At 44.4% G+C, this 16,009-nt stretch overlaps 1 protein-coding gene across 1 annotated transcript; it reads left to right on the top strand.

Annotated features, from left to right (window-relative positions):
• Positions 1 to 2,885: 2,885 nt before the first annotated feature.
• On the top strand, positions 2,886 to 15,159 carry LOC147986534 (B3 domain-containing protein Os03g0212300-like). The gene is made up of 5 exons (XM_087542043.1): positions 2,886 to 2,948; positions 3,740 to 3,846; positions 3,936 to 4,221; positions 4,302 to 4,493; positions 15,104 to 15,159. Exons 2-5 carry the CDS (start codon positions 3,742 to 3,744, stop codon positions 15,157 to 15,159), a joined length of 639 nt encoding a protein of 212 aa, XP_087398169.1. The 5' UTR covers positions 2,886 to 2,948; positions 3,740 to 3,741.
• The last annotated feature ends 850 nt before the right edge of the window (positions 15,160 to 16,009 follow it).

Genomic DNA, 16,009 nt, shown 5'->3' with positions numbered 1-16,009 from the left:
ACAGTGGTGCAGAAATAATGCAGCCTTAGTCACCTTACCTCTCTCCACGTAGTACATTGGGTCCCACCAGTCAGAGGGTGAAACAAACAAATTAATAAGAAAAATTAAAAGCGCCAGCGGTGTATCTTACCTCACACATCTCGCTACTGCTCGGGAACACTGTCCAATTGATCCCTTTGTTCGCTCATGTACTATTTTAAGTGAATCATTATTATAACATGCACACAATTTTGGGCACTTGTATTCGACCTAAGTCAATGTGCCACCGTATCTCATACGACTCACTCCATTTAGGTGTAATAAGTCACGTTAGAAGGTGCAGCGGGACCAAGGTGCAAGCAGATTGGAGGATAAGGAGAAACTTGACCGGTCATTCCGCCAATCAAAGCCCTGATTTCTGTCTGTAAATGCAACAATTAATCCAAACAACTAAGAGATGCCGTTTTAGCTACCATGCAGGGCCACGTATTAACTCGCATGCAAGCCGACTTTGATTTCTTGACTGATCAACGTGTAGTTGCGCTCCATGCATTGGGTTTCCGGGGGAGCTAACAAGGCAGAGTAATTAAGGAGCATTTGGTTACATTGCTTAGGCTGGTCATAGTGGTGAGTAACTTGGACTAGTACAACATGCATATGTTACTAGTCTATGTTACTACTACGCGAAGTTTGCCGTCGGAAGCGAGCCGATCTGGCTCTCCTGAGCTAGCAAGGTTTTTCTAGCCCACCCAAGCTAGCTGGCACACAAAAGCTAACATATTTTAATAGTTCCAAATGCCTAACCTTGCCCGGCTATGCTATAAGCTGTTCTTGCTAAGGATCCAAATGCTCCCTAAGTAACAACGCTCGCTAGCAAATAGGGCAGGAGGGGATTGAGATGCGAAGTTAATGGACGACGCCTAAACATTTTGGGAATATCTAATTTCCGTAGGATGACTTAACACCTAGATGGAGGGATTACTACTCCTCAGTCTAGGTTTGATGGAATATTCATCACCTCTTCTCTTCTTGTACGTACTCCATTTGTATCTCACTTCCTGTGGCTTCGCACTTGCATGATTTTCCTATTCTATGAACTTGTGTGTGCGTGTGCGTGTGTGTGTTTAACAGCATGTGTGTGTTAGAGAGAGCGATAGATCGACCTACTCCTACAGAGAGATGGTGTGTATTGTACGATTTTAGCCGCGAGAGTTGGTGCATCCTCTCATTTCCGAGTGTCCGGTAGGGACAGGCGGACAGCTTCCACGCCTGCTCCTGACCATCCTGGCCCACCCAAAGCCCCTCCATTGCCCGTGCGCGCTTCCCTCCTGAAACGGCCAGCGCTGCTCCAAAGAATCAGTACCACATTCATGCCCGGGCATAGCGGACACGACCTCTCACTGGCGCCTGCGTTGAAGGGAGAAGCGGATTCAGGAGTGATGGTTGCTTCGCCCGTCCAACTTACTGCACCCAGCAGGGTCTATGTGATTTGACGGCTCATTGGTCGTTATTACTGAGGTGGTAGGACTGCTGGATGTCCCACGCTTTCGGCGAAAGGAGGTACTACTAGATTACAATTTTCTCCATTCTTATGGCGGAGGAGTGCAAGAGTAGTGAAGACACGCAGGCTCAGTGATTACATGGCCCACCTCACACTATCACCATATTTTCTGGACACCGTGCCACACCTAACTCTTTACATAGTACTTCCTCCATTGCTAAATATAAGTCTTTGTAGAGATTCCACTAGGTGGACTACATACGGAACAAAATGAATGAATCTACACTTAAAATGCATCTATAAACATCCGTATGTGGTTCATGGTGAAATCTCTACAAAGACTTATACTATTTAGGAACGGAGGAAGTACTTGTACAGTACGTACACTACTAGGAAAAGGGCTAAAGATAGGATTTACACTAATGGCGCACCAGAGAAGTGGTGCGCCACTACTATATACTAATGGCGCACCTGGTGGAGATATGCCATTACTTTGGAATACACTAATGGCGCACCAGGCAGAAGGTGCGCCACTAGTAAAAGAATTTTTTTTCCAGTTTTTCAAACATTCTAATGGCGCATCCAGGCAAAGTTCGCCATTAGTAGTTAGAACTACTAATGGCGCACTGGCGACAGAGTGCGCCAGTAATTTTTTATTTTTTAATTTTTGGCAAAAAAACTTTCTAATGGCGCACCGCCGCTCGGTGCGCCATTAGTACGCTTCCCCCCACTCCACCTATTCCCCTCCCTCCCTTCCTCGCCACTCAGTACGCCCCCTCCGCCCCAACCGTACGCCGCCGCCGCGTCCCTGGGCCCCCAAGCCACCTCCATCCCCTGCCGCCGCCGCCCTGACCCTCCAGAAAATAGATCAAGGGCGCCCCTCTTGCTTTACCTCGTCACGCTCTTCCTCCTTCGTCGTCACCAACCGCGGCGCCGGCTCCATCGTCTCTGGGCGCGGGTACAGGGAGTACCGCCTCGGGGAGTACTCCACCTGGCTGCAGCGCCGGGTTGAGAGCGCCAGCAACTGGGCCAAGATCCGCAGATGCCTCCACGACGTCGGCGTCTGCCAGAGGTTCGGCGCTAGGGGGGAGTCGCTGCAGCAGTTCGTCACCAACAACCTCTCCCCGATTCATGTCGATTTCTTCGCTTGTTCTTCACTCTTATGAGGTAGATGTGGTTTAATGCTGGCAATTTTGGGGGTTAATCGAATTGTTATGACCACATTTATTTAGAAATTAAATCCCCACTACTGCTAGTTGGATTTTTGGGGATGTGAATCGATTGGTCTCGCTCCGGGGATGCGAAATTTCATCTCCACTACAAAAAATGTAGGATGATTGGTAGGTCGAACGAGTGGTAGTGCATCTGGAGTTGGTACAGATTGTGTGTTGAGTATTCCACAGGACTGGTGGAAGAATCGTGGGATCCCATCTCCGCAAGGACCACCACACGTGACACTTCAGTTCGCGTGAATAACTGCTCTGCAATTTCCATGCTATGCTACATTGTCAATTAGTGACTTAATTTCTGTACCACTGTCTTCCAGTGTGCTATACTGCTATTGTTTCCCCTCTTTGCTATATTGCACTGATTTCTGAATTCCCATTTTTGCACTGGATCAAGGGTGCCACCCTCAAGAAAATCCATTTTATTTAGCATACCAACATGTCAACCTACCAAGTACAAGAAATGCAAATAGAAACATGACCAAAAAACATTAGCCTTCACCTGACTTGACATTTCCTGCTTGCCCGGGGGCAGTATATTTCTGTTTATGTAATGTAGATCAGGGGATTACCCCAAACTTGATGAAATTGTATGAAGCATACATTTATTAAAAAACAGTGGAAACTAAACTAGCCCTACTTGTTAGCCGGTCTCTCCCATCAACTTTTTATATGTCTGCCAGATCATGATTTCTTCTTATATACAAGGTGTTATTTTAGCTATGAACAACGATATGATTACATGTCCATTGCCATACCACATTCACAATTTGGAATGTATCTCGCTGCTATCTTATCATACAATCAGTTTGAATTATTGGAGGATGACCACGATGAAACTATGATGCATATGGTAGTGATGATGAAGATCACACTGGTCACAATATTGGTGATGATGACGAGTAGTTCTTATTATCTTCTGTGTTCACGTCTCTAGATTTTATCTCATGTGTTCACATCTGTCTTAATACCTTGCCTTGCCTTGTTCGGTTGTAAGGGTACTAATTGGTCTCTTCTGCTGCTTAATTATCAGAGATGGCGGGAAGCAGCCACCGCCGCTCTGCGACACCGCAGTACGAGTTGGATGCTTCCGAGTTCTTCACTATCATACTTGGGACTTCAGTATCATCCATGACGCAGGTATATAAAATGAGAGCTCTCCACTAGCTTCACCCATCTCATTATGATATCTGTTGTTTGCCTACATCACTCATTGTCCCAAACTGCAGAGGCTGCCTGACAGTTTCAAGAACATGCTGATGGGTGAAGATCCACCAAATAATGTGAAGGTGCGACAGGCCGGCAGCGGGTTTCGCAGGCTGTGGGATGTGGAGTTGGTGATCAAGGAGGGCCACATGTACTTGTCTCGTGGGTGGGAGAAGTTCTACCGTGCCTACGACCTGCGGCTGGGGTACTTCCTTCTCTTCAGGTACGACGACGACGCCACCATGCTCATCGTGAAGGTGTTCAACGCGACTATGTGTCACATGCGCTACGCTGAAGATTATGATGCCGGTACGTTCTGCCTCTTCTTATTCCGATACATTTGGCTTTGTCTCACATCGATGTTAACGGTCATTGTTGCATTTGGACAGGTAATGGGAGCAGCAGCAGCGACAATGGCTACAGCCAAAGCAGCAGCGACCATGGCTGTAGCGAAAGCAGCAGTGATTCTGGCTATAGTGAAAGCAGCGATTCTGGCAACAGCATAGACAACAAGAAGGATGATCTGGATTGCAGTGCGGGAGAAGAGGAGCAGAGTGGGGATGAGGAGCTGCAGGATGACGGTGGGCATCAGGTTGAGGATGACCTAGCGCTGGTGGTGGCTGACCAAGGGCAAGAGATGGTGGTGGCTGACCAAGGGAAAGAGATGGTGGTGGCTGACCATGGGCAAGAGATGGAGGTGGCCGAGGATGACCTAGCGATGGTCGTGCCTGAAGGTGGCCTCGCGATGGTGGTGGTGCCTGACAATGACCACGCACCGGTGGTGGCGCCGGAAATCCCACAGCTGGGCGACATGACCACGCCAATTGAGGTAGAAGACTACATCCCACTGCCTCCACCCCCTCCACCGCCTCGCCGCTCTTGGCGCATCAGGCTGAGGAAGGAGAAGGAGAAGAACAATGCATGAGAACTGAACTTTGTCAGGTATGTCAGATCTCCAAAATGATATATATATACTTAGTTACCTATGTTATCTCTAATATGCTTAGTTTCCTATAGGTTAGCTTCATTTTACCTAAGTTGGCTCTAATATGCTAACTTAGAGCTTATATGCTTAGTTTCCTATAGGTTAGCTCCAAAATAACTTATGTTAGCACAAAATGATCAAGTTTACATAATAAGCTTATAGTCTTTTTCTTATTCTTCTTCTTTTCCAAAATGACATAGGTTAGCTTCATTTTACCTAAGTTGGCTCTAATATGCTAACTTAGAGCTTATATGCTTAGTTTCCTATAGGTTAGCTCCAAAATAACTTATGTTAGCACAAAATGATCAAGTTTACATAATAATCTTATAGTCTTTTTCTTATTCTTCTTCTTATCCAAAATGACATAGGTTAGCTTCATTTTACCTAAGTTGGCTCTAATATACTAACTTAGAGCTTATATGCTTAGTTTCCTATAGGTTAGCTCCAAAATAACTTATGTTAGCACAAAATGATCAAGTTTACATAATAAGCTTATAGTCTTCTTCTTATTTCTTTTCCAAAATTCTTCTTATTCTTCTTCTAGTGTTCTTCTTCTTCTAGTCTTCTTCTTTTTCTTCTTCTAACTTCTTGTTTATCATTTTGCAGATTTGATTTAATTCACGGAAGCTTGCATGGATGGAGTGCTTCTTATCCATTTGTGTTTTTATTTTGTATCAATGTGAAACTTTTGTGAATTGATGGATAATGGTGTTGGATGAACAATGTGAAACTTTTGTAATATGTAACGATGGAACTATGTGTTGGCTCTGTATGTATATATGATGGAACTTGTGTGTTGGCTATGTATGTATATATGATGGAACTTGTGTGTTGGCTATGATTGTTATATGGATGCTTGTTGTATATATATGTGTTGGATATCTCATAGGTGAAATAGTGACCTGAGATTAAGAAAAAAAATAAAAAAATTGTTACTAATGGCGCATTACTGTGCGGTGCGCCATTAGTATAGCAGACACTAGTGGCGCACTGTGGGCAAAACTAATGGCGCACTGCCTGGTGCGCCATTAGAAAAAAATTCTAGTGGCGTGATACTAATGGCGCACCAGTGATGCGCCATTAGTAGGCAAAACTGGTGCGCCATTAGTAGCCCTTTTCCCAGTAGTGGTACTGTAATTTATCAGCGAGATAGTACAATGCTATGAAGCTTCCAGCTTCTGTTACATGTATCTTGCGTCCAAGGTTGCTCGTTGCAACATTTCATCAAATACAAAGGAGACTAACATGCATGCTATTGCATCTCAATGATTGACAGATCATAGCAAATATGTACTCCCTCCATTCCAAAATAACTGTCTCAACTTTATGCTACATACGGAGCAAAATGAGTAAATCTACACTCTAAAACACGTCTATATACATCAGTCTTTGGAGTATGTACTAGTAGTTCATATTGAAATCTACTAAAGGACATATATATTCCAAAGAATATGATAATCTCTCTAACCAAGGTAGTAGGAACGAGGAGTAAACGGAGGGAGTAGTAAAATTTTCTCCTCGTCTTGCGAGCCACCGCGCGCGTGGGCGAGGGAGCGGGCGTAAGGCGTACAATACTACTACTACTCATGCAGTCCCTAGCAATTGAAATAGAGACAGCTAAAGAAAAAAACGATCCATGCAGTCCCTAGCCCTTGAACTGTAAACCCTAACCAGGCTTTAATTTGCTGGCAACGTCGACGCTTCCTAAGAAATGAAGTTTGCAAACCTTTGACCACCAGATCATTTTGTGCAGTTTCACCAAAATCGAGCTGAGCATCCCTGTGGCAAAGAAATTGAAGAAGCGTGATTAGAATAAGATTGCTGGGACTAGTTGATGAGACATAAACTCATCACAAATACAGTACGTAGAAGCCAGTAGAGGTATGTGCGGGGCAAAGAAGTAGAGAAATATCCACATGGAGTGATGTGGGCAGCTGGAGCACTGGTGCAAGCTGGCTGTAAAGGGAGTTGTACCTGAGGGATGTCGGGACGTAGCTCAACCTAGAGGAGGGTGGCGGGAGGAGGCAACTACCCACGTCGCGGTAGTGAGCAATGGACGAAGGCAACCTCACCGGCTTTGTGAGAGAGAATGGCGGGGACCCCTGATCGGGACGTGCCGACAGTGGGTTTTCACCATCGGCGACGGCGACCGCATCTACACTAAGAATCCACCCCTTTCCCCGACGGACGTGATCCGCCGGGATGTTAGAGATGTGGCCACAGCGGTTTGTGCGAGAGAGAGTGTGAAAACTGAAGAGAGCAACCCCAACAAGCAACCGTGTAGGCTCGTCCTGCCTATGTATATAGTGGAGCGGTTTCCTTTTCTCTCCATATGAACCTATTTATATTGCGTACGTGCCACTGAAGAAAAAAAACTTTATTTATAAATGACGCGGCACCTACTACTCATTCTCCTATAAACCTTGCGCTTGGCATCTCCAAACTATTAACCTTGCTATTGGCTCTTCGCCTCTTCGGGAAGTTGAGCAATAATGGTACTGCAGTATATATCATTATGGCTATATGAGACCGAATGAATTGCTGCACGTCCACCACGTGGCGAGGGTCGAGGGGCGAGGGAGAGTGCATACTATTACGTCCGTTTCAATATGGACTACATCCGGAGAAAAATGAGTGAATCTACACTCTAAAATGCATCTATATACATCAGTGTTTGGAGTATGTACTAGTAGTTCATATTGAAATCTACTAAAGGACATATATTCCAAACAATATGATAATCTCTCTAACCAATGTAGGGACGAGGAGTAAACAGAGGGAGCACTAGTAAAATTTTCTCCTCGTCCTGCGAGCCACCGTGCGCGTGGGCGAGGGAGCGGGCGTAAGGCGTAGTAAGCAAGCTTCACCTCATCCTGCGAGCCACCGCGCCCGTGGGCAGGGGAGACGACGTACTAAGAAAGATTCTCCTCATTCTGCGAGTTGACGGGACACATCAAAAGTACTCCGGTGTATAGAGCCTTGCCTCTAAGGTAGGCCCCACATGGTTTGCCTCTTTTTTAACATAACACATCAAGTCGCAATTTGTTTGTTCACTCGTGGTAGACGATCCTCCCTCCATCTAGTCGGTAACCAGTACACGTGTCAAGTTACCACGTGGGCTGCCTTTTCATACAGAAATGAGCTCCACCGTGTACCCGCGCGGGTGTGGTTGGCAAAGAGACGGGAGTACGTGCGCCGTGCGTGCACCTCTTCTCTTCGTGCACGTCCCCCACCTATGTGGGTGTGTGTGAGAGATACAAACCTAGACAAATGGCTTGTGCGTTCGTGAGTGTTAACTACAAGAAATATGTCAATTAGTGACCTTATGTCAGTGACCCTGGAAGAAATGGTCATAGATCTATGAACATTTCAGACCAATTGGTCAAAAGCTGTTCGAGGGGCTCCAAGCCCTAAACCATTTCGACCATTTTGGTCAGAAAGGTCGTAATTTCCTTACATGAAATGGCATAAAGCAAACAGTGCTAGTCTGCTGCCTTATATCTAGTTGTTAACAACCAATATAGATGGTCATAGCCTTGTAAATTGTGGTGGGTTGCTATGACTAGCCGCCACCTCATCAGTTTTGCCTATGTGTCATGTCCATGTGGCAGTTTTAGCCCTAGGTTGTGAAGCAACATATATTTCTGTCATTCCCAAAATTCCCAAAAAAATCTCATAAATTCTTTGGGTCATATCTTCGTCAAATATGTAAAAACCTTCCTTGTCTGGTTCAAAAATAATTAAAAATATTCATTTTCCTATTCTGTTCAAAACAACAGTTTGTGAAGGAAGTACCACTTTGGCATGTCCAAATAGTATCCATTTTCTACAGTGCTTTCTTATGCCCAAATAACCATCCTCCACCAAATGCCAGCTCAATCCATTCATTATTTTGAGCCAAGCTTCAACATTCGTATTTATGTCCAGTGTGGTAGTTTGCAAAGCAAGTACCACCTAGGCTCCTCCTTTTGAGCTGAAAATTTGTGAAGACGGTCTTCTTAGTAACTGATCATCCTTAGCCAAAACACAAGCCCATTAGCCATGTACATTTCCTGTACCGCTAATCAAACACTTGGCTGCTAATTCATGTTTGAGCATCGATCCGTCTCCTCGTGAGAATCTTATGTTGTAATTTTCTTCCTAGCACCTACCCGGGGAGTGCCCAACCCACTAGACATGCCTAGGCCGCCCAGAACACATGGCAACGCCACGGTCACGTGGTGACCACGCGGCGGGCATGCGAGTTTACGCGCTTTAGAGTTGGAGCCCTCGGCCACCGTCCAAACCTCGACGTATCGCCACCAAACCATGTATTTATGATTAAATAGGTACTTACGTAACTAGAAATGATTTTTGGAAAAAATAAATAGCAAACTATTGTTGGAAATATGCCCTAGAGGTAATAATAAATTAGTTATTGTTATATTTCCTTGTTCATGATAATCGTTTATTATCCATGCTATAATTGTATTGATAGGAAACTCAGATACATGTGTGGATACATAGACAACACCATGTCCCTAGTGAGCCTCTAGTTAACTAGCTCGTTGATCAATAGATGGTTACGGTTTCCTGACCATGGACATTGGATGTCGTTGATAACGGGATCACATCATTAGGAGAATGATGTGATGGACAAGACCCAATCCTAAGCCTAGCACAAAGATCATGTAGTTCGTATGCTAAAACTTTTCTAATGTCAAGTATCATTGCCTTAGACCATGAGATTGTGCAACTCCCGGATACCGTAGGAGTGCTTTGGGTGTACCAAACGTCACAACGTAACTGGGTGATTATAAAGGTGCACTACAGGTATCTCCGAAAGTGTCTGTTGGGTTGGCACGAATCGAGACTGGGATTTGTCACTCCGTGTAAGTGGAGAGGTATCTCTGGGCCCACTCGGTAGGACATCATCATATGCGCAATGTGACCAAGGAGTTGATCACGACATGATGTGTTACGGAACGAGTAAAGAGACTTGCCGGTAACGAGATTGAACAAGGTATAGGGATACCGACGATCGAATCTCGGGCAAGTACAATACCGCTAGACAAAGGGAATTGTATACGGGATTGATTAAGTCCTTGACATCGTGGTTCATCCGATGAGATCATCGTGGAACAGGTGGGAGCCAACATGGGTATCCAGATCCCGCTGTTGGTTATTGACCGGAGAACGTCTCGGTCATGTCTGCATGTCTCCCGAACCCGTAGGGTCTACACACTTAAGGTTCGATGACGCTAGGGTTATAAAGGAAGTTTGTATGTGGTTACCGAATGTTGTTCGGAGTCCCGGATGAGATCCCGGACGTCACGAGGAGTTCCGGAATGGTCCGGAGGTAAAGATTTATATATGGGAAGTCCTGTTTTGGTCACCGGAAGAGTTTCGGGGTTTATCGGTAACGTACCGGGACCACCGGGAGGGTCCCGGGGGTCCACCAAGTGGGGCCACCTGCCCCGGAGGCTTGCATGGGCCAAGGGTGGTGAGGGACCAGCCCCTAAGTGGGCTGGTGCGCCTCCCACAAGGCCCAAGGGCAGCTAGGAGGAAAAAAGGAGGAAACCCTAGGCTTAGATGGGCCTTAAGGCCCACCCTAGGGGCGCCATCCCTCTCTCCCCCTCTTGGCCGCCACCCTTGATCCCCATCTAGGGCTGCCGCCCCCCTAGGGGTGGGAACCCTAGAGGGGGCGCAGCCCCTCCCCTTCCCCTATATATATGAGGCCTAGGGCTGTCCATAAAATACGTGATTCCATCTCTCGTTGGTGCAGCCCTGCATCTCTTCTTCCTCCTCTTCTGTGGTGCTTGGCGAAGCCCTGCAGGATAGCCACGCTCCTCCACCACCACCACGCTGTTGTGCTGCTGCTGGATGTTGTCTTCCTCAACCTCTCCCTCTCTCCTTGCTGGATCAAGGCATGGGAGACGTCACCGGGCTGTATGTGTGTTGAACCCGGAGGTGCCGTGCTTTCGGCACTTGGTCATCGGTGATTTGAATCACGACGAGTACGACTCCATCAACCCCGTTCACTTGAACAGTTCCGCTTAGGGATCTACAAGGGTATATAGATGCACTCTCCTTCCCCTCGTTGCTGGTCTCTCCATAGATAGATCTTGGTGACACGTAGGAAAATTTTGAATTTCTGCTACGTTCCCCAACAGTGGCATCATGAGCTAGGTCTATGCGTAGTTTCTATGCACGAGTAGAACACAAAGTAGTTGTGGGCGTTGATTTTGTTCAATATGCTTGCCGTTACTAGTCTTATCTTGATTCGGCGGCATCGTGGGATGAAGCGGCCCGGACCGACCTTACACGTACTCTTACGTGAGACTGGTTCCACCGAGAGACATGCACTAGTTGCATAATGTGGCTAGCGGGTGTCTGTCTCTCCCACTTTAGTCGGATCGGATTCGATGCAAAAGGTCCTTATGAAGGGTAAATAGCAATTGGCATATCACGTTGTGGTTTTTGCGTAGGTAAGAAACGTTCTTTCTAGAAACCCATAGCAGCCACGTAAAACATGCAAACAACAATTAGAGGACGTCTAACTTGTTTTTGCAGGGTATGCTATGTGATGTGATATGGCCAAAAGGATGTGATGAATGATATATGTGATGTATGAGATTGATCATGTTCTTGTAATAGGAATCACGACTTGCATGTCGATGAGTATGACAACCGGCAGGAGCCATAGGAGTTGTCTTAATTTATTTATGACCTGCGTGTCAACATAAACGTCATGTAATTACTTTACTTTATTGCTAACCGTTAGCTATAGTAGTAGAAGTAATAGTTGACGAGACAACTTCATGAAGACACGATGATAGAGATCATGATGATGGAGATCATGGTGTCATGCCGGTGACAAGATGATCATGGAGCCCCGAAGATGGAGATCAAAAGGAGCAATATGATATTGGCCATATCATGTCACTATTTGATTGCATGTGATGTTTATCATGTTTATACATCTTATTTGCTTAGAACGACGGTAGTAAATAAGATGATCCCTCATTAAAATTTCAAGAAGTGTTCTCCCCTAACTGTGCACCGTTGCTACAGTTCGTCATTTCGAAGCACCACGTGATGATCGGGTGTGATAGATCCTTACGTTCACATACAACGGGTGTAAGACAGTATTACACATGCAAAACACTTAGGGTTAACTTGACGAGCCTAGCATGTGCATAGACATGGCCTCGGAACACAGAAGACCGAAAGGTCGAGCATGAGTCGTATAGAAGATACGATCAACATGAAGATGTTCACCGATGTTGACTAGTCCCTCTCACGTGATGATCGGACATGGCCTAGTTGACTCGGATCATGTAATCACTTAGATTACTAGAGGGATGTCTATCTGAGTGGGAGTTCATAAGATGAACTTAATTATCCTGAACATAGTCAAAAGGTCTTCGCAAATTATGTCGTAGCTCGCGCTTCTGTTCTACTGTTTAGATATGTTCCTAGAGAAAATTTAGTTGAAAGTTGATAGTAGCAATTATGCGGACTAGGTCCATAAACTGAGGATTGTCCTCATTGCTTCATAGAAGGCTTATGTCCTTAATGCACCACTCAGTGTGCTGAACCTCGAACATTGTCTGTGGATGTTGCGAACATCTGACATACACATTTTGATAACTACATGATAGTTCAGTTAAACGGTTTAGAATTGAGGCACCGAAAACGTTTTTGAAACGTCGCGAAACATATGAGATGTTTCGAGGGCTGAAATTGGGATTTCAGGCTCGTGCCCACGTCAAGAGGTATAAGACCTCTGACGATTTTCTTAGCCTACAAACTAAGGGAGAAAAGCTCAATTGTTGAGCTTGTGCTCAGATTGTCTGAGTACAACAATCATTTGAATCGTGTGGGAGTTGATCTTCCAGATGAGATAGTGATGTTTCTCCGAAGTCATTACCACCAAGCTGCTAGAGCTTCATGATGAACTATAATATATCAAGGACATATATGATGACCCTTGAGATATTCGCGATGTTTGACACCGCGAAAGTAGAAATCAAGAAGGTGCATCAATTGTTGATGGTTGGTGAAACCACTAGTTTCAAGAAGGGCAAGGGAACAAAGGGATACTTCATGAAACGGCAATTCAGCTGCTGCTCTAGTGAAGAAACCCAAGGTTGAATCCAAACCTGAGACTAAGTGCTTCTGTAATAAGGGGAACAGCCACTGGAGCAGAATTACCCTAGATACTTGGTAGATAAGAAGGCTGGCATGGTCGATAGAAGTATATTGGATATACATTGTGTTGATGTGTACTTTACTAGTACTCCTAGTAGCACCAGGGTATGAGATACCGGTTCGGTTGCTAAGTGTTAGTAACTCGAAACAAAAGGCTACGGAATAAACGGAGACTAGCTAAAGGTGAGCTGACGATATGTGTTGGAAGTGTTTCCAATGTTGATATGATCAAGCAACGCACGCTCCCTCTACCATCGAGATTGGTGTTAAACCTAAATAATTGTTATTTGGTGTTTGCGTTGAGCATAGACATGATTGGATTATGTCTATCGCAATACGGTTATTCATTTAAGGGGAATAATGGTTACTCTGTTTATTTGAATAATACCTTCAATGGTCTTACGCCTAAAATGAATGGTTCATTGAATCTCGATCGTAGTGATACACATGTTCATGCCAAAAGATATAAGATAGTAATGATAGTACCACCCACTTGTGGCACTGCCACGTAAGTCATATCGGTATAAAACGCATGAAGAAGCTCCATGTTGATGGATCTTTGGGCTCACTCGTTTTTGAAAAGTTTGAGACATGCGAACCATGTCTGTTTGTATATATGCATGAAGAAACTCCATGCAAATGGACCGTTTTGTACTCACTTGATTTTGAATCACTTGAGACATGCAAATCATACCACATGGGCAAGATGACTGAAAGCCTCGGTTTCAGTAAAATGGAACTAGAAAGCAACTTGTTGGAAGTAATACATTTTGATGTGTGCAGTCCAATGAGTGCTGAGGCATGTAGTGGATATCGTTATGTTCTTACTTCACAGATGATTTGAGTAGATGTTGAGTATATTTACTGGATGAATCACGAGTCTGAATTATTGAAAGGTTCAAGTAATTTCAGGGTGAAGTTGAAAGATCGTCGTGGCAAGAGGATAAAAGATCTATGATATGATCATAGAGATGAATATCTGAGTTACAAGTTTGGCACATAATTAAGACATTGTGGAAATTGTTTCACAACTAATACAGCCTGGAACACCATAGTGTGATGGTGTGTCCGAACATCATAACTGCACCCTATTGGATATGATGCATACCATGATGTCTCTTATCGAATTACCACAATAGTTTATGGGTTAGGTATTAGAGACAACCACATTCACTTTAAAAAGGGGCACCACGTAATTCCGATGAGGTGACACCGTATGAACTATGGTTTAGAGAAACCTAAGCTGTCATTTCTTAAAAGTTTGGGGCTGCGATGCTTATATGGAAAAGTTTCAGGCTGATAAGCTCGAACCCAAAGCGGATAAATGCATCTTCATAGGACACCCAAAACAGTTGGGTATACCTCCTGTCTCAGATCCGAAAGCAATAAGGGATTGTTTCTAGAATCGGGTCCTTTCTCGAGGAAAAGTTTCTCTCGAAAGAATTGAGTGAGAGGATGGTGGAGACTTGATGAGGTTATTAAACCGTTACTTCAACTAGTGTATAGCAGGGCACAAAGAGTTGTTCCTGTGGCACCTACACCAATTGAAGTGGAAGCTTATGATATTGATCATGAGACTTCGGATCAAGTCACTCCCAAACCTCGTAGGATGACAAGGATGCGTACTACTTCAGAGTGGTACGTAATCCTGTCTTGAAAGTCATGTTGCTAGACAACAATGAGCCTACAAGCTATGGAGAAGCGATGGTGGGCCCGGATTCCGATAAATGGCTAGAGGCCATAAAATCCGAGAGAGGATCCATGTATGAAAACAAAGTATAGACTTTGGAAGAACTACTTGATGGTCGTAAGGCTGTTGAGTACAGATGGATTTTAAATGGAAGACGGATAATGATGGTAAGTATCACCATTAAGAAAGCTCGACTTGTCGTTAAGATGTTTTTTCGACAAGTTCAAGGAGTTGACTACGATGAGACTTTCTCACTCGTAGCGATGCTAAGAGTCTGTTGGAATTATATTAGCGATTACTGCATTATTTATGAAATCTTGCAGATAGGATGTCAAAACATAGTTTCCTCGACTATTTTCTGAGGAAAGGTTGTATGTGATACAACCGGAAGGTTTTGTCAATCCTGAAAGATGCTAATAAGTATGCAAAGATCCAGCAATCCTTCTAAGGACTGGAGTAAGCATCTCGGAGTTGGAATGTATGCTTTGATGAGATGATCAAAGATTTTGGGTGTATACAAAGTTTATGAGAAACTTGTATTTCCAAAGAAGTGAGTGGGAGCACTATAGAATTTCTGATGAGTATATGTTGTTAACATATTTTTAATCAGAAATGACGTAGAATTTCTGGAAAGCATATAGGGATATTTGGAAAGTGTTTTTCAATGAAAACCTGGATTAAGCTATTTGAACATTGAGCATCAAGATCTATAAGGATAGATCAAAACGCTTAATGGTACTTTCAAACGAGCACATACCTTGACATGATCTTGAAGGTGTTCAAGATGGATCAGTCAAAGAAGGAGTTCTTGCCTGAGTTGTAAGGTATGAAGTTAAGACTTAAAGCTCGACCACGGCAGAATAGAAAGGACGAAGGTCGTACCCTATGCTTAGGACATAGGCTCTACAGTATGCTATGCTGAGTACCGCACCTGAAGTGTGCCTTGCCATGAGTCAGTCAAGGGGTACAAGAGTGATCCAAGAATGGATCACAGTACAGCGGTCAAAGTTATCCTTAGTAACTAGTGGACTAAGGAAATTTTCTCGATTATGGAGGTGGTAAAAGAGTTCGTCGTAAAGGGTTACGTCGATGCAAGCTAAACACCTATCCGGATAGCTCCGATAGAGATACCGGATACGTATAATGGAGCAACAATTTAGAATAACTCCAAGTAGAACAGTTATTTGGAATAGCTCCAAATAGAACGTGGTAGCTACATCTAGGAGATG

Source organism: Triticum urartu, chromosome 2A (genome assembly GCF_056163025.1).
Source record: "Triticum urartu cultivar PI428250 chromosome 2A, HENAU_Tu73, whole genome shotgun sequence".
NCBI classification, from domain to species: Eukaryota; Viridiplantae; Streptophyta; class Magnoliopsida; order Poales; family Poaceae; genus Triticum; species Triticum urartu.
The sequence above is the reverse complement of the archived record's forward strand: the minus strand, read 5'-3'. Positions and strand labels throughout refer to the sequence as shown.